Genomic DNA, 26,401 nt, shown 5'->3' on the forward strand with positions numbered 1-26,401 from the left:
GGATGAGGTGCCATGAGGAATGGTGAACATATGTGGTCCTTGGAGACTTGTGTCACAAGGCCCTGGGATGGCAGTAAGACTGCAGGTTCTAGGACATTCCTCAGGTCTTTACTGAGGTGTAGGAAGCTGCACTATTAGCAAGCAATGAGTGTCTTTCTTGGAAACAACAAAGTGAGAACCATTGGTTCAGGTGGCCTAGTATCCGTAAGCCTGGCTCCAACTGACACAGACCTGTGTTTTCATTTAGCTTCATCCTGTATCAGTCAGCTGGAAACCTCATACAGGTGTGTTTGGATAGTAGCCCTGGATAGTGAACATCTTATCACCCTATTTTCTATTAATTTTGCCAAAGTAAAATAGCTAGTAAGCAATAGAGTATGGATTTAGATTCATATTCATGGAGGTTTGAGGTCCATCCTCCCTCTTCCCCCAGACTCCTGCTGCTCCCTAGATTTCATCAATGAGAAAGAAGAGGGGGAAAGACTGAAGCCAAGCAGTCCACCAGAAAAGCCTGCATAGTAGGCCAAGAAAGGAGCAGAGACAGGTGGCAGTGAGAAGCATGAACCATCACAGAGCCCGAGCTAGGCTAGGCGGGTGTGTGCATAGCCATCACGTGCATGGTGCAGGGAGGACAAGGGTCTGTGTGGTTTTTCTCAAAGCAGCTGTCTTCACAGGCCTATGATGGCTTCTCATTGTCACATTTTGAAATCCACACAAACATGTAAACAGGGGAAGCTTACCCGGATGCTGTAGGTGTGCTTTTGAAGGTGCTTATTGTGCAGCTGTTGTGAATTCTACATGCAAACCGCAGACTACCTGTTGCTTGAGGGGATGCTGGGTCTTCACACTGGAGGTGCACAACTCATGTTACTGCCTACTCGGACTTCAAGGGCATGTTGCCTTAAAAAGTGTAGGAAACATTTATTGCAGCCACAGGATTTAAGAGAGGAAAAACGTGGCATCTAAGAAAGCAGACTGTGCCGTGGAGGCGGAGCCCGGGGCTAACTGTGCACTGCCCTCAATGAGTGTTTCACCTCTCTGATCTTTAATACATTCAGCTTAATACTTTCAGCGACCTCTTTACCCAATGTCACATGATGACCCTTGCCACTCAGTGCCCTCCGCTGTCTCCTCACTTCTTTCAGGGTTAAAAGCGTCTGTGTCTGAACAGTGACCTGCAGACTTGTTTGCTGTGAGCCTTGGCCCACAGGAGCCTCCTATCAAGGTGGGGGCCCACTCTTGCCTCCGGCTCTTTACAGTTAGCGTAAGCCCAGCCTGAAGCTCTTGCCTCAGAAGCTCAGCCTTTCCTGCCTCCACTTGTCAGCGAGGTTGTTCCCACTACTGTCACGGCCTTCCCTATGCACAGATGTAAACCAGCCTCGCCCTGCTTTCTTATTCTCCACAGCACTTCATACCAGTTCACATGACTTTATTCTGCTTGCTTCTATCGATGATTTTCATAGTGGAAAGACTATTATGATGGTGAAGAGGGACTGTGAGAAACTAAAATTAATCAAAAGAAAGAAAATGTCTTAAACATTGAGCTGCTCACATGCAAAAAAAAAAAGTAGCAGTTATAGTTTGATAAATCCAGGTGTACACTTGTACATGAAGGGATAAGGAGGCAGGAAATAAAAAGAAATTAAGCATGTAAATAAATTAATTTCTGGGGAAGATGATGTGCTCAGCTTTGAGATGGCAACAAAATGACCTTTGTCTGATAATATTCTAATTTATAATTTGATGTTTTTTGGCAGCTGGATCATGAATCTAATCGGACGCTATCGCAGAGTTTCCGGATCAGAAAACATAAGGCCACGGTGGGAGCAGGATTACCATCTGCAGCCCATGGGCAAGCTGGGGTTATTTTATGAGTATCTGGAAATGAGTAAGTTGTTAAGGAAAGTTTTAAGTGATGTGAGATATTGGAGCATATTTTGGCATCCAAGAGCAACTCTTAACAGAGCCAGATGATTATTTAATGTGTTGAAATGGAGTATGTTTTTCTCCAGGAGATAAAATTACACAGCTAGGCTTCCAGATAAAGCAACCATGTGTGTCTTTGTTAATACTTACATTGTTTGAAGCAAAATATTTACTACTGAGTAATGAAATGGAGTGTTCATCGAGGTACTTCTTCACCACTAGTTGTGGAAACATTCTGACAGTGTTGTCTGAGGATGGACTTAGTACCTATCTTCAGCTGTGAGAGTCAGCTTGGGCTGGAGCTCATGCAGGCACAGCTTGACACATACACCTGTGAACTGTCACATAAAGCCTGCAACAGCATGCTGCTCACTTGGGGGCTCACGGGTACCCACACTCCACCCCTGCCTTGGAAGCCTTTGGCCACTGATTTCCCCTGCTTCCTTAAGTGGCCTCAGGAATGGGAAACCATTTTGTTGGTCCAGGATTAAGATTCAGCACACAGCTCCCCTTGTTGCTGAACATCCTTGTCTCTTTGTGTATTAATTTGTGTGAGCCCTGTTTCTCCTCTTCAATTAGTCTGATTTTGAGATCTCTGATGCTTTTTAAATAGATTTCCAGGGGCCGAGGATTTAGCTCAGTGGCTGTCTAGCAAGCGGGAGGTCAGGAGTTCAATCCCTGGTACCCCCCCCAAAAAGATTTCCATAAAAAACCTATTATGCATGACACACTTGTATCTAATTGATGGCTAACAATTTACATGCTTTTTACCTGTGCCCTTTCAGCTAACCATTGCATTGAATTTTACAGGTTTTTTTTTTTTAACTGTAGAAAAATAGAAAAAGAGGCACAAAGTTTTGTTTGATAGGCCTTGAATATATGCATAGGGATCTTTATATTTGCAAGGACATCTTTTGTGGTTATTATTTACATGTCTAAAGATAGAGGTGGGTTTTATTAAATAGCATTCTATATATAAAATAATTGCTTTTGAAAGTATACATTATGCATGAAAATATATCTGCTCTGTTTGGTGAGTGAAAGGTTCATTTTGTGGCTCCTTCAGTCACCAGTACCTGTAGCAGCCTGAGGTCTGATTTGAAGTTCATTTCTGCATGTTTGGTGACCAGGATTTATTAAGGGTATAACTAGAGTGCATAATGAAGAAGCTATATTTACTTCATTTATTTTCAAAAGAACTGCATGATAATTACTTATTATTCCAAAATGAATTGTAATTATAAATATTTCTTATTGCAGCCTTTATCAGCATTAACAACAACATCCTGGTGCAGAATATCCTTGTTTAGCCCCCTCCCCAAAAAAACTTGGGACAAAGTGATTTTTCTGTAGTTGTTGAGTCAAATAAGTGACGGTGCTTTGGGGAGAAGTTGACCAGACTTTTACAGATTCGTAGGCTTATTAAAATAGTTTGAACTAAATAATTTGGCTCCATCCTACCCTATCAGACAAGATTGAATAACAACTGATATGGGCAGATTTCTAGATGTAATAAATTGCTTTCCAATCATTTTAACACTTAAAAGACCTAGTTCCTGAGAATCAGTCTGTTAGTGTATATTCAATAGCAATGTGAAATCTGGCTTTTGTCCTTGTAGACTATAGAAGATAGAATCTCAAGTGCCTTTTGGATTATTTTTGTTCTTCTGAAAGTAAATAACAAATGCCATTGGAATGGTCTCCAGTCACACAGTTGCCCCCATCCCATCTCCCTGCATTCACTAACGATACCACCCCTCTACCTTTCTAATAGTGTATTCTACTGCTTAAAGGACACATCTTCCTGCAAGTGACCCTGGAGCTCTCTGCCTTTGCCTAGGCCTTGCACTAGCCACCCGCCTTTTATCTTTCTTCTCACTTCACGAGTTCCTCTTGGGCCTCAGCAATACCCCTCAACTTTCTGCATCACTTGGTAGCTCCTTTCTCCTAGGCCTGAGCAACACTAGCTGCAGTCATCTTCCATGTACGTCTCTCTTTGCTGGGGAGCCTGTTAGAAGTAGCTAGCAAGTCCTCGGAATCTGCTACTCAAGCTGCTACTCAAGAATATTCAAGTGACTTGGAACACCTGTACAGCTATTAGTTGCTCTTACATGCACAGTGGCCCATCCAATCCCCACCGAATGCTGTATGGCCTATGGATTTCTTTGAATGAAATTTGTATTAGTGAATTTCGGCCATCCTTTGAATTATTGAAGTAACCCTGGGCCATTAGCCAAAATCACTTCCCAGAGTATCAGTCCTGATTATGAGAACTTAGACACAAAATATCAAAGAAATATAGTGCATCGGTGTTAAAATCTAAAAGCCATAGATACTCTCCTGTTCCACAAGTACCCAGCACAGTCATAGGTACATTGAGAACTAGGCAACATCTTCCGTGCGCAAGTGCTGTAAATGAAGCACGCTGAAGCGACGAAATGGCCCTCGTTGCCCATGGTGCAGCCTCTTACAGCCATGCTGTGTTCAGTCGCTCTGGTTCTAAGCTCCTTTATAAAAATTATGGAAACACGCTCTTCACATATCATTTGCTCCATTTAATTTACTGAAATGAATGCTAGTAACTCCTCAACATCTCTTTGCAGCCACCACTCTATGCAGTACCTACTATGGGTTCAGTATGACTTTGTATTCTCTAAAATTGAAGAACAAATTTTAGGAACATTGGAGGTTAAGAGCAGACGGTATTTATTGAGAGAAAGAAAGCTTCTGTCAGAGAGAGAGAGAAAGACAGGCGTGCCGAGTGAGTTGCCCAAGACACTTGTCTTTTCTAGAGACTTTCATAGAGAAAAACCGTTGCAAGGCAGGTTGCGAAAACATGGGGACTTGCAAGGTGGGCATAAAGTGGGACAGAACTACAGTCAACCAATAAGATTAATTACTCAGGTAAAATCCATTAAATGGGTACAAATGGGAAGCCAGTTGCGAGCAGGCATGCTTACTGAGCAGTGACTACTCCTGTAGGGGGTTGGGATGGTGACTCCTGGCTTCCTCAGGGTGATAGACATCTATTTAGAATATCAGTCCTTAGGATGTGGGCATATTTGATTTATCTTTTGTCTTGAGGCCTGGCCCACAGCGAGGTGTCTGTTCCCCCAGTTTTTCTTTCTTTTTCTTTTCCTTTTTTTGGTTAGGGGGTTGAACTTACTGCCTCATGCTTACAAGGCAGGTGCTTATGCCACTGAGATAAATCCCTGGCCTTCACCCACAGTTTCAAGATATCTGCATTGGCTTCTGCATTGGCTCTTTTGAGGGCCTTAGCCCTGTCTGACTGCCTATAATATTTCTGTCTAACTCAGTTGCCCTCCCTGTGTCAGTCACCGCAGCCCTTCCCCTGACTCGGGCCTGCTTTCCTAGTCCCCTCATCTCTGCTCACCTGTCTAAAGCCAGCACAGAGCCGCCTTACCCCAGTAGCATGAGTTTTCCCAAATGGCAGCAGGTCCCGGGGAGAATTTGCAGACCTTGTCTGCATGCCTTCATTCTGTAAATATTTCTTGAGCAGTCTGGATTGCTAGAGGAGACCAAGATAAGACTTGGTCAGTGTGCTCAAAGAGCCAGCACTCCTGGATCGCTGAGAATGCAAACCTGGCTTCCTCCAGCAGGTGACAAGCAAGTGACTTTTGAAGGTTGAAAGGAAGTTATCTAACATGGTGAAGGGAATGGTCATTTTGTGCAGAGAGGCAAACACATGTTAGAGTGCAAATGCACAAAAGTGTTGTTACTTCTTTTTTTTGTGAACTCATGACCTAGTGCTTGCCAGGCAGGCACTTATGCCACTGAGCTAAATCCCCAGCCCGGTGTTGTCACTTCTAAGAAGATCGAATAAACAAAGCATGGCGGAATGAAGGATCTATAGGTGTAAATACCAGATCACCAAGGACCACATCATTATAGACTCTACTCAACAGGGACCTTGCACTTTATTCTTAAAAGAAATAGGCATCTGTTGGAATATTGGTAAACAAGAGAGCTGTGAAGTGTTTATGTTAAAGAAGGTCAGGTTACTCTGGTAGCAGATGGAAGATAACATTTTGAGTGGGGTCTGCATCGGATAGAGGAAGGCAATCCATGAGAGTACAGCAGGTAACCCAGACAACAACTGATACGCATCTAAATAGAGGCTGTCAGCAGAAGAATAGAGATGGGGGAGCAGGTTTGCTAAGTACTGAAAGGATAGAATTGTAAAGCCACCTTCCGGAATGCTGAATTATATGGGGTGGAAATAGGGAGAAGAGCTCCTGTTGAGATGTTTCAGTCATGGATATTTTGGATGTTGGTACAGGGCATCAGAAAGACAGTATCTCAGAGGAGCGACAGGTGAGGCTGTGTGAGCAGATCAGGCAGGAGTTTCAAAACAATTTGTCAGAAAACATGCTGAGCCCCTGGAGAAAAGGGACATTTAAAGAGTAAATAGGAGAAGTGAGACCCACAAAGAGAAGGGGGAGCAAAGCAGGTAGAGGATTAAGTGCAGAACAGTACATAGTATTTGCAGAAGAGGGATTTGAAAGTGATGGGAGGGTAACGTAAAGCAAAAGAAGAATTGCTATTTAATTGTGGCGCTGGAGGGAAAAGTAGGAAAGGATTTGAGAGGTTTTTGGCTTCTAACGTATAACTTGACTCCGGTTTTTAACAATACTTAAGTAAAACAAAAATGAAGAAAACTTAGTGATCAGATAAACAAATGAAACCACCTGTAGGCTCTGGAATATGCAGTCATTTGCAGAGTTATTAGCAAGAGTCGATTCAAGTGCAGGGTGAGGGCTGAACCAGGACGGGACTCCATGGAGGGAAGGCACGGTAGAGAAGTAAACAGTGTGCAGAGACTTCAAGAAACCTGACTGTCAAGGGGAGAGGGAAGGATTAGAGGGCAGTATAGAACCCCAGCAGAATTCAGGCGAGAGATATTTTTGTATTTATGATGAGTGCCTTGCTGAAATGATCTGTCTTTTTAGTTCCTATTTAAATATCAGAACAAAATACACCATGTTGGTTTTTTTCCTGATGTTTTTAACTATGAAAGTTTTAATCCATCTGGAATTTATTTTGAGGTAAGAAATGATACTCTGTACCTATTTTTTCCAGCGATTTAGTGAGTTTTTTCGATACTTGGAACTAACTGATTATAATGTATTTAAGTCTCAAGCATATTTTTATTTCTGCTTTAAAACCATTCTGTTTAATTCATACTACCTATCTGTGCACCAATTCTGCACTTTTGTTGTTTTATTGTCATTTTCCAAAATGTCACTGCTGTCACTAGAATCATTCCCCTTTATGATTTACTTGTCCACTTATTTATAAACTTTAGCATCATCTTTTAGCTTTTTAAAAAATACATTTGAACTAACTGAATTTATATTAGAATTCTAAATTATTCTGTGTAGAAAAATGTGATAAGTTCCCAAATCTTAGTCTGCCCAATCTAGTACTTTTTTTAAAACCCTAATCCACAAATCATCTGCCAATATCCTCTTAGCTCAACATTAAGGATGAATAATATGGTTAAAATATGTCTCAAGCTCATTACCAGGAAATAATTTGTGATTAAAGACTTTTCAATATATTGTTCCTATTGTGTGTGTATATAAAAGAAATAGCTGTAGTGTGTTGTCTTACAGAGGTTTCATATTTGTGTTTTGTTTAAATTGTTTCACTGTTGAATGGTTGTTACTCAACATGGGTGTTTGTCTTTGGGACTGAGTTCTTCATTTGCCTTTCTCTTTATAAGAGTAAAGGAAATATGTTGTCTGTCCATCCACCACTCCATGATATGTGTCCATTCCATTGACAGTTATTCAGTTTGGGTTCGTCACCCTATTTGTGGCCTCTTTTCCACTGGCTCCTCTGTTGGCTCTGGTGAACAATATATTGGAAGTAAGAGTGGACGGATGGAAACTGACCACCCAGTATAGACGCATGGTGCCAGAAAAAGCCAAAGACATCGGTGCATGGCAGCCCATCATGCAAGGAATAGCAGTTCTGGCTGTGGTGACCAATGTGAGTAGACATAGGCTGCACAGGGTAGAGACCTTGAAAAGCCCAAAAATGCATTAGGATGCTATCTATGGAATCAAATGTTTAATACTTCTTAAAATGGGAGGATGGTTCCAGGTCTGTTGTCCGTATAAACAATATAATTATAAGTTCATGGAATTAAAGTGTTAGTCTTTTTTTAATTTGGTTGACTTATAACTCCTATTCTTGACTTACCAAGTCAAGTTATCCTGCAGAGGCACATTGTTGCCCACTTGCTAAAGTTCTTATTCAACAGAAATACGGTAATAGTAGTAATAAGTACTAACACTTCTAATCCTCATGACTGTACGAAAATTTTTTGATAACTCCTTTTAATGTAGGTAGAAGTACGTTCATTTAACATTTCAGGACTAAAATAAGACCATTCCACTGTGTTTTACAGTGTATTCCAAAATACCAACTTTCTGTGATTACTTTGATGAAGCCTAAACACCTTGCATATTTCTAATTGTGCATTGCCCTCCTTGTCTCCAGAGCAGGGTTATTTCAGCAGTCTTCCCCACTTCCATTAGGTCTCTGCTAGCCATCCTGTTGGCTGAGTCAGCTTCATGCCCTGAGTCCTGGCTGTGAGGAGATAACCCTCCGTTGTTTACAGCCTGTATTAATTGATTAGAGACCATCTGAGGTTTTGTTTTATTTTTGCACAGGCTAACAGAGTTCTCAATCATAGCAATCTTCATGCCAACTCATCAGAGTTCCTCCTTCCCTAGAAACAGCCTTAAAATCAGTGCCCTTTGCCTCTATATCACTGCCAGTCTTACCCCAGGTCAGCTTCCCCTACAAAATAATTTCCCAGCTTTAGTTTCTAAACCCATACTTCCTTCTCCCAAGTCTTCTGCCTTTTCTCATTGCCTATGGGTGAGACTGTGCAGGAGGGCATTCCTGATCACTGCAGGCTGTAGTCTCAGTAGATCTTCCAAGTGCCGTGTAGTCTTAGACCAGGGCTTCTCACCTCAGACTCATTTTATCATCATAGAATGCATGACTCCTTGCACAGAGTGGGTTAGTGAGTTCATTGAGTTAACACATAGAATTGGACGTCCTTATTTAATGTCAGTTGATGCTTTATTTTCTTTTCTCAACATTGTTAACAGTGATTTCCTGAGGACTCTGACATGTACCCCAATTAAAGGCACAAGAATCTGAAAATAAGTCACAATCTAGATAGGTATAGTTGTGTACAATAAAACAAGATATCTGGAATCCTTCACCCTAGAACCTCAATTTATCTGAATTGCATGTTGTCTCTACTCTTTGGAGAAAGTTGCAAATCACACATAAAAACCATCTTACAATGTATGTCAGTTTCCTCTCACCCAAATAACACTTACCATACCTTTAACATCCACTGCACTTCCAAATGAAGGCTGATGTTCAGAAATATGACAGCAAGGCCTTTCAATTTCCACAGTCCTAAGGAATGGATCTGTCATGTTCAATATGCTGTAGTACACTAAACAGAGTGAGAACGTGGACTCAGGTGATTTAAGGAAATTTTGAGCAACAAGATTTGAAACTAAAAGCATTTGTGCTTGACCTTCTGCAACCAGAAAATGCAATTACTTGTACTCCGTATTCCTCAAGCTTTCTAGCTTGATCATATCAGGCACCTTTTCTCAGAGCCCATGCCATGGCTCCGCTCCATTAGCACAGATGGGAGATTGGCTGTGTTTACAAGCTGCTCCAAGCGGGTCTGTGTACCGACATACATGCTGGCTCGTTGCAGCTACTGGGTCTTGTCCAATAGTTGTTTTCTTCTAACTTACGGTAGGAAAACTACTTATTAGATTTGTGTCATCGATTCCTTTTTCCCCATCTGACTAGAACTGTTAAATCTCCAGGGTACAGTGGTATACACATATACACATAGATAGGTAAATATGTATGCAAGCATTGAACATATGCGTATCCCCTCACAGGTCTGACCTCAAATACCTGCTGTAAAACCACAGCTAATGTATATAAGAGAAAGAGAAGAACAGCCATTGGGGTGAGAGTGGGCACTCAGCAGGAGTTTGGTGTAAAACCACCCCTTTTAAAGCTGCTGGTTCTGTAAATAAGTTGAATTAACACTGTTGTTTCTGCCAGAGCATCTGCTATTGAAGACCAGCTTTCACTTATTTTGATATAAATGGAAAACTGTGCAGAACAGCATGAGAAATGGAACACACTGCATTTATTTGTGCTCTGCTGCACACACACACACGCACACGCCCCGCAAAGCAGGTTGGCTCAGGAGGTGAGCTTTCTTGTCAGAAGACAATAGCATGATCTTCCATGTTGGACTTTCTATAGCTTCCTGAAGCACGTGTGCAAGAGATTTTATAAACAGATGACAGTTGAGGTCAGTGATAACAGGAAGTTTAATCTGAAATCTGGAAAAGGGTTTAGGATTCTTACCTCATTTTACCACTGACAGGCAGTCACACACACAGATTTTTCACATGGAAGGAAGTGACAGCGTTGGTTCTTGTGGTGACAGTTTTGCAATAGAAAAGCTCCTTCATTTTCTTGCTCTGCCTGAGGTCTTGTTTGCTGGTTTGTGGGCTCACTGTGCTTAAACCGTATGTTCATATGAATATGATTAAAAGTCATGTTGAGCCATAAACATACCTGCTTATTTAATGACTCGATCATTCATTTTGTTTATTCACATAGAATTTGGTTTGGAAAAATATTTGTTCTTCCTCCCTCAGGCCAGTTTTAAAAATGGGAGAGTTTAAAGCCCAAATTAAAGAATTTTTTTAAAAAATTTATATAACTCAGCTTTATGTCCTGATAGATGTCTGTCAGACAAAACTTTGATTGACTCATGTTTATTCCTCTTATATAAAAATATACTAAGGCTTTCTGTATATTGCTCAATAATTTATAATTTTCATAACTTCATCCATTTAATCTTTTGCAAGTTTGGAGGCATAGATTGTAGATCTAACAAAACTGACATCATTACTTGATTTTGTAAATGAAACAACCTCAATATAATTTCTTTTTAGCCACAATATTGTGTGTAAAAAATCCATATTTTCTAATGAAGTAACAAGAATGTAGGGAGTTTAAAGTAAATCAGGCTGTGGGGTGACTTTTCTAAACAAGTCTAGATAATATGAGGGTTGGGAGTGTGAATTTGATGCTGTTATTTAAACTTACATCCAGGAAAATATATTTTATGCAGTTTAAATTCCATTTTTGTGAAGATCAATGTTGTATTGATTACTGTACAAGGCAAGGGAATTATATAAAGTCAAAGTATTTTCAAAATACTGACCTTAGTATTATACCTACAGTTAGTAGGTATAATACCTTAGTATTATACCTAACAGTTCCTAACTGTTAACCTTAGGAACTCTAGAATTTTGACTGTACTAACTTGTGAAAAAATACTAATTTACAAGAATATATACAAGGCCTCTTAAGTTCTCTTCATTACCCTAGTTTACAGTTATTTTGAGTACATGGTATTATATTTAAAAGCATAGTAGGCAACTCACAGACCTCTGCATTTGAACTGCGGATCTTCCCTTAGAATTGAAGACCAGAAAGAAATAGGGTAAATTTTCTGCTCAGAGACCACTGAGCAAAGTGAAAAATGGCAGACTAAGAAAGTTAAAAAGTATGTCTTTTCTCATATATGAAGAAACTAGGAAAAAAAATTTTAAAGACTGAAGTAGAAAGGAGACTATTAGAGAAGAGGAGTAATGGGTAGGGAGGATCAAAGTGTGCTCCACGCGTATAGAGATAGGCCAAAGGGAAAGCATTGGTCTGTATAACAGACGCTAATATTTTTAAGATGCCCCACATGGGTTTTTAGGACATACATTTCATACTTAAAGAATTATGATTTCTGGGGCTGGGGATTTAGCTCAGCGACATAAGCACCTGTCTTGCAAGCAGGCGGTCATGAGTTCAATCCCCAGTACCGATAAAAAAAAAAAAAAAAGAATTACGATTTCTGAGTCTTCTAAATCAACATGGTGGGAACTAATTCTGGCGTATTTGTTAGCTATAACTATGATGACTCTAAATTAATGCTTACCCAATTGTTTTCCTCCCAAAATAGGCCATGATCATTGCCTTCACATCAGACATGATCCCCCGTCTGGTGTATTACTGGTCCTTCTCCGTCCCTCCCTACGGAGACCACACTCACCACACAATGGAAGGCTACATCAACAATACTCTGTCCATCTTCAACGTCTCAGACTTCAAAGACATAAGCAAGGCAGACTCAGACTCTGGGCTTGGTAACTATACCACATGCAGGCAAGTTCTGTTTCACCTGTTTAGAAATTCACTTCACTTGAGAGGAACTTTTCTTGTAGTGTAATTCTATCTCATATTACCTAAATTGCTAGAGACAAGGTTTTCCTGTAGCTTGCTTTTCAAATTAAACAAAGATTAGGGATATTAGGGATGGGCTTTCAAACCAAACCAGAAAAGCAAGGTTGAGAGTTCCAAATGGTTACAGAGACTGATCCAAGAGGAAGTCTTATATATTAGATATAAACTCGAAAAGTTTCAGAAACCCAAGTGCCTGGATTAATTTGTTATATAAGCACAACCTGAAGCTAAGAGACAATTATTACCCTGATTCAGATTTTCAGTAACACAACCCATAAACTAGAAATAAGCCCAGAATAAGTGTTCCCAAGTTACAGAACTAAGGGCCACTTTAGAATCCCATACTGCATCTACCTAACTCTTACTTTACATAATGCTCATCAAACTCTTCTAGACCTGATAGATTACAGGCAGGAACGCAGAGACATGCTACCTGAAAAAGGCGCTCTGACAGTAATAGTATGTGGCAACTCACAACAAGGAATTAGGTAGAAAACTTTTAACAAGGAGGTTATAATTTGTTCTCAGTAGGGAACAGTGGACCCATGGCTGAGGCAGTTCTCACCGGACCATTTTATAAGTAAATTTACAAACATCCTGAAAATAGGCTGCATGGTTTTATACTCTTTTTCAGAAAACATACAGCTGTGGGCCCCTGTCACCCTTTTTTCCCCCCCCATCTTTTGCTCTCTTATTAAGATGGATTCTTTTTCACAGGTGAAATCTGTTATTATCATTTTCTGATGATGTGTTCAATGAATTATTGCTGGAGTCATTGTTCTCAGAGTTTTATTGCCAAATTGAACTCTAGGAGAAAATTTACATGATGATCAATTTCCAAAAACATTACTTCAAATATGACTCTTGTTTTTAAAAAAAACTTGTTTATAGTGTTTGATCAAAAAACTTCATCCTGATATCTGTCTGTTGTGTTTCCAGGTATCGTGATTTCAGAAATCCACCTGGACACCCACAAGAATACAAACACAATATCTACTATTGGCATGTGGTTGCTGCCAAGCTGGCTTTTGTCATTGTCATGGAGGTAGGAAAAGTATACTTCAAAGTAGTTTTAAGACCATATATTTGTGGATATTATATTTAAGTATGATCAACTTAAAATGTATATTTTCTTATTGCATGCTAAGAATTATTGTAAGACATATATATCAGGTTTGGCATAGTCATAATGCTATTATAAATGAAATTGGGAGTTTGTTTATTGCTTTTTGCTTTGTTCCAGTTTTGTAGTACCAGGGATTAGACCCCAGGGCCTTTATACTGAGCTATATCCCCAGCCTTTTATTTTGACACAGGTTCTGGCTTAAGCCACTGAATTGCCTGGGCTGGGTTTGAATTGTGCCTAGCCTCTCACAGAGCTGGGACTACAGGAGTGCACCACCATTCATGGCTTGATTGTCTTTTAGAAGTTAGAAAGCATGTTATATGCAAGAAGGATTCAGTACCATTCAATACATTATTAACTGAGTGCCTTTTAAATTCAGGAGCATTGAGCAGTGTCTTGGTCTGTGAAGACCTTTAGATGAGTAGGTGTGATCTCTGTATCCAGGGAACTTGCTATTACACTTTTATTCATATTATGTTCTCCAATTATTGCATTTTTCATAATACACCAGCTTCTTACAATAGGTTATACATCCCTAAAATTAAGTAGCTCTGAAAAATGACTAAGATAGCTGCACCTTGTCAGTTGAAGTAGCCAACCTCTTTTCTAGGTGAATACCAAGTTACAAAGCCTCAGAATTAATGTGGGGGGAAAAAAAAACCCCTTTTTTGTTTAAGCCACTATAGGTTAAGTTTTCTTAAGTAGAACATGTATGCAGTACACACGGTTCACAGGCATCTCGGAGGGTGCACTGCTGTATATAATGCAGCTGGATTCTCAGTCGCTTCTTTCCTGCCTCTCTCCCTCCTCCCCAGTCCCTTTTCCCCACTTTCATTCTTGTTGATATTATTTATCTTATCTCATATTTATGACACAGAATGTTTACATTCATGCAGGTTATCAGGCTCCTGTGCACGGCCTGTCTTTATACCTCTTCTTTCGCCTTCCCCCTTCCCCTCCCCACCTCCTGCTACCCACATTCTCTTGGATCTCTTCCCATTTGCGGATGATCCATCCCCTTGTTGTGTTTGTGGGGTTTTTTTTTTTTTTCTTGTTGTTGTTGTTTTGAGACAAGGTCTCAATTTGTAATTCAGGCTGGCTTCAAACTCCTGGTAATTCTCCTGCGTCAGCCTCCTGAGTCCTGTAATTATAAGCATGTGCCACTATGCCAAGTATCTATCTCCTTGTCTCTATCCATCCTTTCTTTTGCTTTTTGCACTTTGCCTCACTCATGTGAGAGTAATTATTCCCATCATCCAATTAGAAGCCCCACCTCTGAACACATGAGACTTTTGGGGAACATTTTAATCCCAGCCATGACAAATATAGTCAGATATCATCCCCAAAAAATGCTGTGGAAGGTAGTACAAATGTAGAATCACAAAAGAAGTTTGAGTAACTGAAAAATTATTCCACAAAGAACATACCAGGCTTTATGATTTTGTAGGAAAGTGATACCTTTTAGAACAGATCATTTCAATCTTATGCAAACTCCCTCAAAGATGGGATGGGGGGGTAAATCCTCTCCAACTCATTTGGTAAGGCCAAATCTAGGTCTAAAATGAGACAGGCATAAAGAGAGAAAGAAAAATTTAAGGCCAGTCTCACTCGTTTCATAGATGGAAAGATCATTTTAGAAAATAGAGTAAATCTAGCAATGTTTAAAAGATGGCATTGATTTTAACATAGAAATGGAAGGTGATGTAACACAAATCCACTGATCTGTAAGTATGGCCTCCTTCAGAAATAGATGACAGAAAAGAATGCCTCTTTTAGCCAGGCATGGTGGCACAGTCCTGTAATCCCAGCAGTCGGGAGACTGAGGCAGGATAATCACCACCAAGCTTGATGCAAGCCTGGGCTACATAATGACTTGAAGGCCAGCCTAATGACAGTGAGACCTTGTTTCAAAACAAAACAACAAGACGCCTCGCTCCTCCATCCCTACTCTTCTCCATCATCATCAAATGCTCAATTTCTCTTCATCTTGTTTGCCTCACCATTTCTACTCCGTTTCTCTGTTCTCCCTTGTGGCCGGTGCCTTTGAAAGAGTGGTCAGTGCTCGCTGTCTGTGAGTCCTCTTCCTTGTTTTTTTTGCACGCCCATTGTGGTTGTGCCTTCCTACTTCCATGTTACTGAAAATGCTTTCGCCACAGTCCCCACAGCTGTCATATCGCTACATTCCTGTGAATACTCTACTCTCACATTACCTAACCTACCAACAACACTGGGCATGACCAGTTAGTCCTCTTGGAAACTCCTTTGGCTACTAGGAAAATGCGTCCTATAAAAGCAGTAAAAGGAGAGAAGGGAAGTTGTAATATAATGGTAATGAGGTCAGTTCAGCAAAAAGATATAAGACCTGTAAATATATATGCAGCCAATTTTGGAGCATCTAAATACAGTGGCGTCTCAGTTCCCAAACTTAATTCTTTCCACAATTCTAGGTTGCAAACTGAATTGGACGAGAACCAAATCAAATTCAATGGTTAGATTCAATGTTAATCTTGTGGGAAAAATTGATTCTGGTGGTAACCAATTTGTTTTGTGATCAGAATCTTGGAAAGAATTAAGTTCATGAGCTGAGGCCCCTCTGTCTATAATTAGATATTAATGTACTTAAAGGGAAAGCTAGGCTCCAGTGTAATAGTAGTAGTGGATTTTAACACCCTATTTTCAGCACTGGACAAATCATTCAAGCAAAAAAATTAGTAGAAAAATAGAATTAAATTCTGAAACCAAGTGAACCTAACAGACACCTACTGAACGTTCCATTCATCAGCTGCCAAATGCCTTTATTCTGAAAAAGCACATGGACCATTCTCCAGGACTGATCAGATAATAGACCCCAAAACAAGTTTCAACCAATGTTTTTAAACTGTGTAAAGTATTCAGATACATGGAAATTAAACATATTCCTGAACAACCAATGAAGAATGAAAAAATTAAAACATTTTTTGAAACAAGTGGTAGTATCTAACAGGTGTATCTAGGCCTATCAAATGCAACAAAAACAACGCTGAGAGGTAAGTTTGTAGCAGTAAGTGCCTGTATCAAAATAGCTGAGAAGTCTTGGGGTTGGAGATGTAGGTCAGTGGTGAAGAGCTTGCCTTGCATGCCAGAAAGGTCCTCAGGTTTGGTCCTCAGCACTTGAAAAAAAGGCAGAAAAATCTCAACTTATTGTTTCACCTCAAAAAACTAGAAAATTAAGAACAACAACTAAGATCAGTAGAAAGACATAAAGATCAGAGCAGAAATAAACAACATTGAGATTTAAACAGCAGTACAAAAGAATGAAATGAATTGGTTGAAAAGATAAAATCGACAATTGGAATAACTAAGAAAAAGATAGTTTCAATACCTTTAACACTTACTCAGCATAGGACTAGAAATCCTAGCTAGGGCAATCAGGCAAGAAGGAGAAAGAACATCAAGATTGAGAAGAAAGAAGGCAAATTGTTGTCTGCAGATAATATGATCTTGGACCTGTATTTGTAAATTAAAATGAATTGAAAAAATGCACAAATTTTAGAATGCCTACATTTTATAAAATTGAATTATGAAGGAATAGAAAACCTGAACACAGTAATAGGTAATTCGATTGAATCAGTAATAGAAATTCTACCATCAGAGAAAAGCCTGAGACCCAATGGCTTCACAGCTGTCAACCAGATATTTAAAGAACATCAATTCTTAAATTGTTCCCAAAAGTTAAGCAGAGGAAATTTTCTAAATCATTTTGAGGTCAACATTTATCCTGCCACTAAACCAGAAAAGGATACAACCAAAAAAGAAAGCTATAGGCCAAAGTTCTTGAGCAAAAATTTTCAACAAAGTGCTAACAGATAAATCTAATAGCACATTTAAAAGATCATTCACATGGCCAACTGGAATTAATCCCAGGGATGCACAGAAAAAAAATGGAAAGACATTCTTGTGTATTCATGTATGAGAAGAATCAATATTGTTAAAAGGTCTGTACTACCTAAAGTGATCTAAAGAGTCAGTACAATTCTTATCAAAACAGCAGTGACATGCTTCACAAACTGGAAAAAACAATCCTAATATCCCTATGAAGCCACAAAAGTTACCTAAGCAAAAAATACATTACAAAAGAGGAAAGAGCTTGCAGTAAACTATCCGTGTACAGCCAACTGATCTTTAACAAAGTTGCTAAGAATATACACTGGGAAAAGACAGTTTTTCAATAAAAGGTGCTGGAGGCTGTAGATATCCACATGTCAAATGAAATTACATCCCTATCTAAACAGGTAAAAAGTCAATTAAAAATGAAGTAGAGACTTACATGTAAGACCTGAAACCATGAAATTACCTGAAGAAAAAAAAAAAAAAAAAACTGGAGAAATGTTTCAGGACTTTTGGAATGGGAAAGGATACTTTGCGTGAGACCACTTTTTAAAAGCATGGATAACAAAAGCATTAACGAATGGAATTACCAGGAGCCTACAGAATAGAAGAAAAATATTTGCAAAGTCTGTATCTGTGATAGTCGACTTTTTAAATTTGATCAGCTTCAGAGATGCTTAACTGAGTAAAGCACTTTTTGGTGAGTCCGGGTGGGCTACAGGGCTTGACCTTGGGACTGCTTATGGTAGAGAAATAGTGGAGGCTTATTATTGGGCCTTTGTGAAAGCCAGAGTCAAGATTATAGCAACAAATGCTGAGGTTGCGCTACCCTGTGGGAATTCCAAATAGGGCCCTGTGAAGGAATCTCTCCAGGAGTTCATGACCTGTATGGCCTTATGTGAAGACTTTGAAGAAGCAACTGTTGATCCTAAGCCCATTTCTGGGTACTGAAATGGTGCAGGTGGCCACACCATGATTAACACAAAGGCCATGTAGGGAAAGGATGGTCTGACGTGCTTTGAGAAGGCCATCAAGCAACTGGACCAGCAGAAGTACTAGCACATTCGTACCTGGGATCCCGAGGGGAGCCTGGCCAGTGCCTAGCACCTTACTGGATTCCATGCAGCCTCCAACATAAACCACTTTTCCACTGGCAGAGCCAGCTGTCTTTCCAGCATCCATGTTCCCTGGACTATTGGTCAGAAAAAGGGTTACTTAGAACACTATCACCCTTCTGCCAGTTGTGAACCCTTTGCTAAGACAGAAACCCTCATTTGCACATATCAATACATGGAGTTTATAATATTATTTTATGATGGTCACCCAGAGTTAACAAAAGAGAATGCAGGCAATCTATCCACAATACTAAAGAGATAGCATGTTTAGCCAAAGGCCTGAGTCCCACAGCAGTGTCCTTCATGAGTCCAGATGAAGACCCAGAGTTCATGACAGTGCCTCCCATGAGTCCCACTGGAGGTCCAGAGCCCACAAGGACTCACACCAGTCTCTTACGGATCTGTGCTGGGCAGGTCCAAAGGTCAGTGGTGGAACTATGAAGTCATGCTCAAAACCAAGACCAGAGCTGTCCTGAAAAGCACCACAGCCATCCTCAGCCACATGGAGGCTCCGAGCTCCTCCTACAACAAGCACAGTCGAGTATGTGCCAGGAAGCCAGTGTGACGAGTTCATCCTGGAGATTAAGCGGCACACGTCTTCCCCTCTGGAGCCAGGAAGCAATGCTCAATGTGAGGACCAGAGCTTCTCTAGGAGAACCAGCAGCTCAAACAGCAACTCGTAGGAGAACCCACAGTGCCACAGTGCCTCAACACCTCGACACCTCTACGCCTCTACACCTCAAAATGTCTCTCTCCTCCTTTTCCACGTTTCTATGCTGGCAACTTTCCTCAGGTGGAACATCTGCGCTTAGCACCATGGTGATTTAATTCCAGGGGCATTAAGTTTTTAATCCGAACATCCTGAAAGGATGATCTTGAATATTTTTGCCACAAAGAAATGACAAATGAGGAAATACATGTATTCTATTTGAACATTATCAAATGATACATGTATCAAAACATTACATGGTGCCACATAAATATGTACAATATTTATGTATGTTTTAAGAGTAAAAACATTTTTGATCTTTTCTACTCCTTTGTCTCCTGCAGTCTTAGTTTTAAATAACAAACGGGCTTAAAATTGACATTTTTCTAAAACTTCTGTCTCGAACTCACGTGTGAATCCAGCTGTCTCCCTGGTCTTCTTGCTTGAATATCCCCTGGGAATCTCAAATCATCCTGCACCTAATCCCTGTGTTTTGTTATATTCACCTCAGTTTGCCCAGTTATTTAGAGCTGCCTGCAGAACCAGCCCATCATGAACGCGTTAAGGAAGTGAGCCATGCATGTAGCGGGAGGAAGGTTACAGTGCACGGTACCGCCACACACAGTGCCAGTGCACAGTCCGGAGGGTGGGAGTCCCCAGAGTGGGTGCCAGGAATGGTGTGACTGGAGTGAAGAGAGGAGGGAGAAGAGACAGTGGAGAGGCACAGAGTGTGGCTTATTTTCTTATTTTTACCCCACATCTAAACCTGATGGCTTTCCTTGGAAAATATATCTCTCAACATTTCTTACAATCTCTGCTGCTTCTGCCATGTTAGCTTTGTGTTTACTGTAAAAAAAATATTAGCTAATGGTTACAGCTGTTTCCGCCCGTGGTTGCTTGGCCCTGATACCTCTGGGTCTGTGGCAAGGCATTAAGTCATGATGGGAGTACACTGTGGTGGAAGCTGCTCACCTCATGGCAGCTAGGAAGCAGAAAGCGAGAGCAGAGAGCCTAGGGTCTCGAGCACCTCAGGGACCTGACTTCCTTCTGCTAGGCCCCATCTTCTAAAGTTTGTATCACTTCCTAATAGCACCACAGGCTGAGGTCCAAGCCTTCAACAATGGGCCGCTGAGGGCATGTTCCAAATCACAGCACCCCAGCGTGGAGTCACTGGCATTTCCTGCCTGCATTAGGTGTAGAGTCTTCTGTTGTCTCCTGCTAAAGTCAAGTCCTTCTGTGGTGTACAAGGCCTCACACCATCCAGCCATGCTCATTTCTCCCCTTGTGATTACCCCACCACTCCTCACTTCATTCCCCCCTCACCATCCCTGGAACCCACCCTGCAGACTCCTACCCTTTATACACTGGCTGTGCTCTTTGTCTAGCATGATGATGGTGAACCTTTTAGAGACTGGGTACCAAACAGCAACCCCAACCCACTAACTTATTGCAAAACACCAGTACTGCAACTAAACCTGAATGCTGAAGTTTTCATTTAGAAAAACACCAGCTCTGCATTAACATCTTTTGCCTTAAAAGAGAAACATTTAACACTGTGCCGTAGGTTCACAACTACTGGACTTTCCCCCTGATTCCTGCATGGCTCACTCCCTCACCTTCCTAACGCCTTCACAATGGGGCCATAATTTGTATGTCTCATTTTGGGCAGCTCTGAACTGCTGATGATAACTATGTTATCCCATCGAGTGACATGGGACAGTCCCATTGGGCAACTTGGGATAGTCACGTTGACTATTACAAGCTGTCCAGTGGGGCAGTTGTTACATGCACCACCAGTGGTACAAGCCAGCAGGAAAGTGTTAAAAGTCTTTGCTTGATAAGGCAGAGCTACACTATCCCATACAAAGTCCACATCAAAATCTATATATAAAAATTTTGTAGTGTAATTTTTCCTGTACTGCTGTATTGTTTTCCCATAGCTGTCATCACTTTTGATAGGATGCTCAATTTGTTTTTAAGTATGTTTATGGTATTCTGTCTCCATCCCTTGGCTAAGGAAGGATTTGGGTTAGTAAATAAACAAATGAAAAGATGTTTACCTCAGTTAGGTAAAAGAAAGTAAGGCCACAGGCAAATGAACATTTCATAATTATTACGTAGGTTTTAAAAAACTAATGATTCATATACCAGCAAGGATATAGAGCACTTGATAGTTACGCACTGCTGATGGGAGTGTAAGATGGTATAACTGCTTTAGAAAATACTTTGCTATTATATTGCATAGTTGGACTGTCATGTGACCAAGGGTCCCAACAGTGCCTTATGTTCCTACTCTCAAGAAACTCTTATAATTGCTCTAGGATCCAAGTACAAGAATACTCACATAACATAACTCTTAGTGCATCACCTGGAAATTAGTCCAGTGCCTATCTATAAGGGATATTATACAGCAGTAAAATATTACACAGCAGTAAAAAATGAATGGGCTGATATATACAATATAACAATTATAAACTTTAGAAACTAGTTTTGAATTTTAAAAAAGCCATTTTCAAAATACTATATATAGTACTGTACTGTTACAGTGTTCAAATGAGGCACCATTAAATATATCTTTTAAAGACATATACATAGTTATTTTTAAAAATGATACATATTTAACAGATTTGGGATAATGTTTACCTTTGGAGAAGTAGCAGCATTAGAAAAAGACACAAAAGGCAGAAACATTGTTGGTGTCCTAGTTTTTTAATACATGTGTATGTGCATGTATACACACTTACATGGTCTTCTCTATAAATAGGATAGTGTGTAAATTCTAAAATAACAAAGTATGAGGGGAAAAAAGGAGATCATGCCGTCCATGCTGTCCTCACACTGGTCCTGGAGACTGGCCGGAAGCAGGCCGTCCTCCCTGGCCTGGTACCTGCCACCACGACCGGCAGCGATGAAAGAACTCTGTTTCCCTCCAAAGTGCCTGATGTCTTCCCTCCTCTCTCCACAGCACATCATCTACTCTGTGAAGTTTGTCATTTCTTACACAATTCCAGATGTCTCAAAAAGCACGGAGAGCAAGATCAAGAGAGAAAAATACTTAACCCAGAAGCTGCTTCATGAGAATCACATGACAAAAAACATGGGCATCATGATTCAGAAGGTGGCTGAAGTGGTAGATAACAATCGTCGACCAAAGTCCGAATGAGAAGTGCTCTTACGTTCTGAGAAGTGCTTTAACGAATTCAGTTCTGTCAAAATATGTTACGAACTGCTAATGAGAATGTTTAAATGAAATCATGCTGGCAAATGTGAGTCTTAAATGTTGTCATTTATGCATTTGTCAGTTTCAGCTATTGGTGCAGGAATTGCAAAATGTAAGAGATCAAGGAACGCCATAAAACTTCCCACCTGGAAAGCCTGATGCTACCCTTTTCTGATAAATTGGAATTCTAGTAACACAGGAAAAGTCTTTTTACTGTGCTGAAAAACCACCTTTTCTAAAGCAGAGCACATTTTTTTCCTCTTAAATTACTCTGTTCCTTTTTGTTCTCAAGTATGATTTCCTTTATTTTTAGGTAATGTTTCATTTCTTCATCTTACCAAATCTGTTCCAGAGTTGAAAAGTATTACTGTACCATTATTCGAGACTAAATGTGCTACCATCTTAGTAGCTCTTACGTGATTAAAAAATAGCTAACTCAGAATTGAGTTTGAGTGCTCTGTTAAGTGGCAAATAGATTCAAGAATTCACAATATTTAGGCATATTATCGTATCCGCACAGAAAGCCCTAATTTAGTAAGAAATAGTTTCAGTCTAGCCTCTTTTCCATCTCAGAGAAATATCCTTAATGGATTGGAATAAGGATAGCAAGCTCTTGAAGCATGTTTGCAATAATCCACAGTGACACCTTTTATCTTCTAGGAGCATTCCTAGAATGTTCTGTGCCTAATCAGTGTTGACTACTTTGTAGACCTCAAGGAAATAAGATGACAAAAAGTAGGGAAAATTACAGAATTATAACTCTCATTGATCTGGATAATTCATTTACCTCTTCTAAAGATCCGTAGTTTCTTGGAGGAAAAAAATGATTACTGAATGATTGAAATTACATTTTTATCAACATAATGGTCTAGAAAAGGTAAGCCCCTCGGTTTCCCATCAGTTGATTTTTACTAAATCCAGGAGGTGCTTTATCACAGACTACCAAGCGCCTTAGTGAGTGGCTCGCACTGTTGGCCTTGTGGCATTATGATGCTGTGCAGTCAGGGAGACAGCAGATGCCCTAATTGGGAGCCACACTCTTGTGGACCTCGTGTGGGGGGACTCCTGCGTGACTTTGTTGCTGTATGCTCCAGTGATAAATATACCAAAGCGCCTGCCATATGGTGAATGTGGCTTCCTAACCTTCCGTCCTCTTATTCTGGGCCCAGTTGCTTGGTGGTAATTAAATGCTTGCACTAGGAATATTGCTCATCATGGAAGACTGAACTGGACTTGAATGTCCAGCCTTTCCTAAGTAAGGCTCATCAGGTCATTAAGGGCAACAGGAGAAAGTTTTGGTGGCAGACTCCAATGTCGTTTACAGGTCGCTTTTTGCTGACCTCTGCACCACCGTGCGTCTTTCCCTCAGTCTACTCAGCCTAGCAGCTTGCTGAGCGTTACTGCCTGTTAAGTGTCAGCAGGGCCTGCACCTCTCTCTAGGCAGTGCTGGGTGGAGGGGGAGGTGGCTCACATCATGTTTGTGGATGGGCCCCTCTCCCCTTTGGGGTGCTGTTAAATCCTCAGGTGCCCCAGGAGTCAGTCTATCCAGAATCCAGGAGCAGTGTGAACATAATTTCAGTGACCACACTCTGAAGGCTTGTACAATAATAAAGTGGCTGAACTCCAGATCACAACTCCAAGTACCTTCCCTGTTTTCAGTTTCTTAAAAAGTGTATATATGCCATCTGCATAATGTATATAATTCATCAGGCAGTATTCTGTGCTTTTAAATTGTCCCATTGGATCAGGGACAACTTTTCATTACCTTTCTTGATAATGTATGTTAACAGAATGGCCAGGATGCCCAGCACAGGCCAGGAAGGAGCATCTTCCCCGCAGAGGGAACTGTGTTTTGTTTCCACACGTCCTAGATGGGGCACCACTGTGCCCTTGCCTACCCTCCCTGAGACAGCTCCTGGAGTGGTGTGTCACTTTTTCTCTTATTACCTCTTCTATTTTCTAAAGTGTGTGTGACTATCTCCTAGTGTTAGATTCGGCAGTTTCTGTCATCATAGAAAACAAAATGTTTGTACCTTATCTCTCTGTATATAGGATAGATTTTCAAAAGAAATATGCATTTATGTGCTCTTAACCCAGCTAAGAGATTACTCTTCATAGTTGAAAATGTGCTGCTGTGGACAGGAGGAAAAAAAAACCCCAAAAAACTCTACATTTCAAAAGGCAGCAAAGGTGATACCTAACACTGCCAGCTGCCCCAGAAAGCTAAGTTGCCATGGAGACCTCCACCCCGCCCCGCTGCCACTGCCACCACCATTCCCTCATTGGTGTTCATGTGAGTGTGGTGTAGGTGGTGGGGAAAGAGGGGGCGCTGTGCCTGTGGGCTGGGGGCTGCATCTGCAGAGGAGCGGAGGCAGCTGCTCACCCCCCAAAACCAAACAGCAAGGTAGTGAGCCTGTGAGGGAGGACCTGGTCCTCACCCTGTCCGGTGTTAACCACTAGAGAAATTTTAGCTTTACAGCCTTTTGTAATACCTGTGAATTTCAGTGGATTGAAGCATTAGGCCAAATACTCAGGGTTTTGTTATTTTTCTTTAAACATCCCTCACATGTTCTAAATAGTTCATTAGAAATGGAAAGCCATTATTTTTGTTGTAAAACTAAACTAGGCAATCTTGTAAAATGTCACACCAAACTCTTTGTATTGCACATGTATCTTGAATTTCACAGAACATTAATTCACAATAGGGGGCAGAAAGTGATCTGTTGGTGAAACACATCTTATACTCTTTTCTTACGTTATAATGTGTTTGAAAAGTTAATGTGTGAGCAAAACTGAAATATTCATTATGCTTTTCATATACTGTGGCCTAAGATGTAAAATTTGTAATTAATGTGTTAATTTCTATGCATTTAATATTCTTTATAATTATGAGCATTTTAATAAATTCACTTTTACAACAATAACTGTGGTCTACTCTGTTTATCTGAAAGTTTTAAGGAAAAAAGTATATAATTGCTACTTACTAATGAGCAGTTATGTGTTACTTAGATAACAAGCGTTAGCTTTTCAGATTATATCTAACATAGTATTTTTTCATAGCTACACTTAGTTTGAATATAGCTTTTCTTAGAAAAATTGAGGATGAGGTTTGAGTCAGGACTGCTGCCTAGAGATCAGCTGAAGACTGCCCACCTGTTCACAAGGCCAGCTGCCTGGTGTGGCCAAGGGCTGGGAGGAATGGGTGTGTTTCTCTAACTGCAGAAAGAACATCTGCTTGCTAAGTGAGACTTCAGTAGGCATCACCCAAAGAGAACAAATATGAGAGGTACTGCGTGGGTCTACAGCAGCTCTGGGTACAGAGTGAAGAAATGATAAGAGACAATCTCATTACAAAAATCACCTTTTTTTTAAAGAGTATAGTATATTTATTGAAAGAAAGAATGCTGTCAGAGAGAGAGTGGGCTGCCAAAGACTGTCTTTTCTAGGGACTTTTATAGAGCAAAACCACGATAGGTCCAAGGTGGGAAAAATATAGACATTTGCAAGGCAACAGCCATGAGGTGGGACAAAACTGTGCTCAACTAATAAGATTAATTGTTCAGGTAAAATTGACCAAATCAGGGACAAATGGAGACTCATAACAAGGAGGCATGCTTAAAGAGCAGTGACTCTAGGAGGGTTGGAGTGGTGACTCCGGCTTCCTCAAGGTGATCCGTACTTATTTAGAATATTAATCCCTGATGTTTATACTTGCCTGCTTGAGGTGTGGTTGCATTCATTTCATCTTTTGTCTTGAAATCTGGCCCACAGCCGGAGGTGTCTGTCTCCAATTGCAAGGTATCTGACATTCTGCACTGGTTTCCTGGGGCAGGGGCCTCAGCCCTGTTTGACTGCCTGTAACATCCCCACACCTGAAGAAGTAACCTGAACTGCCATGAGGGGGTACTGGCCAATCTAAGCTTCTTTAGGCTGACAGGAGTCCATAGTTGTTGATCAGCAGTCAGGCTTTCAATAGACAACAGGCCTTTCATCTTGGGTAGGTGTACAGCTTTAAGTCTGGTCTAGAGGAGACAAAGCCAAAG

General features: G+C 40.6%; 1 protein-coding gene across 5 annotated transcripts in view; it reads left to right on the forward strand.

Moving 5' to 3' along the window:
* Ano6 (anoctamin 6) overlaps positions 1-25,282 on the forward strand; it is a 183,531-nt gene extending 158,249 nt beyond the window's left edge. For all 5 annotated transcript variants that reach the window (XM_063254601.1, XM_063254599.1, XM_063254600.1 and 2 more), the window contains 5 exons: positions 1,758-1,888; positions 7,736-7,941; positions 12,041-12,243; positions 13,261-13,366; positions 22,104-25,282. In XM_063254601.1, the coding sequence (XP_063110671.1) occupies positions 1,758-1,888; positions 7,736-7,941; positions 12,041-12,243; positions 13,261-13,366; positions 22,104-22,301 (844 nt within the window). In that variant the 3' untranslated portion in view covers positions 22,302-25,282. The remainder of the gene's footprint in view (positions 1-1,757; positions 1,889-7,735; positions 7,942-12,040; positions 12,244-13,260; positions 13,367-22,103) is intronic.
* The last annotated feature ends 1,119 nt before the right edge of the window (positions 25,283-26,401 follow it).

This window comes from Cavia porcellus, unplaced genomic scaffold (genome assembly GCF_034190915.1).
Source record: "Cavia porcellus strain 051 isolate PalLab524CR breed Dunkin Hartley unplaced genomic scaffold, mCavPor4.1 scaffold_8, whole genome shotgun sequence".
Lineage (NCBI taxonomy): Eukaryota > Metazoa > Chordata > Mammalia > Rodentia > Caviidae > Cavia > Cavia porcellus.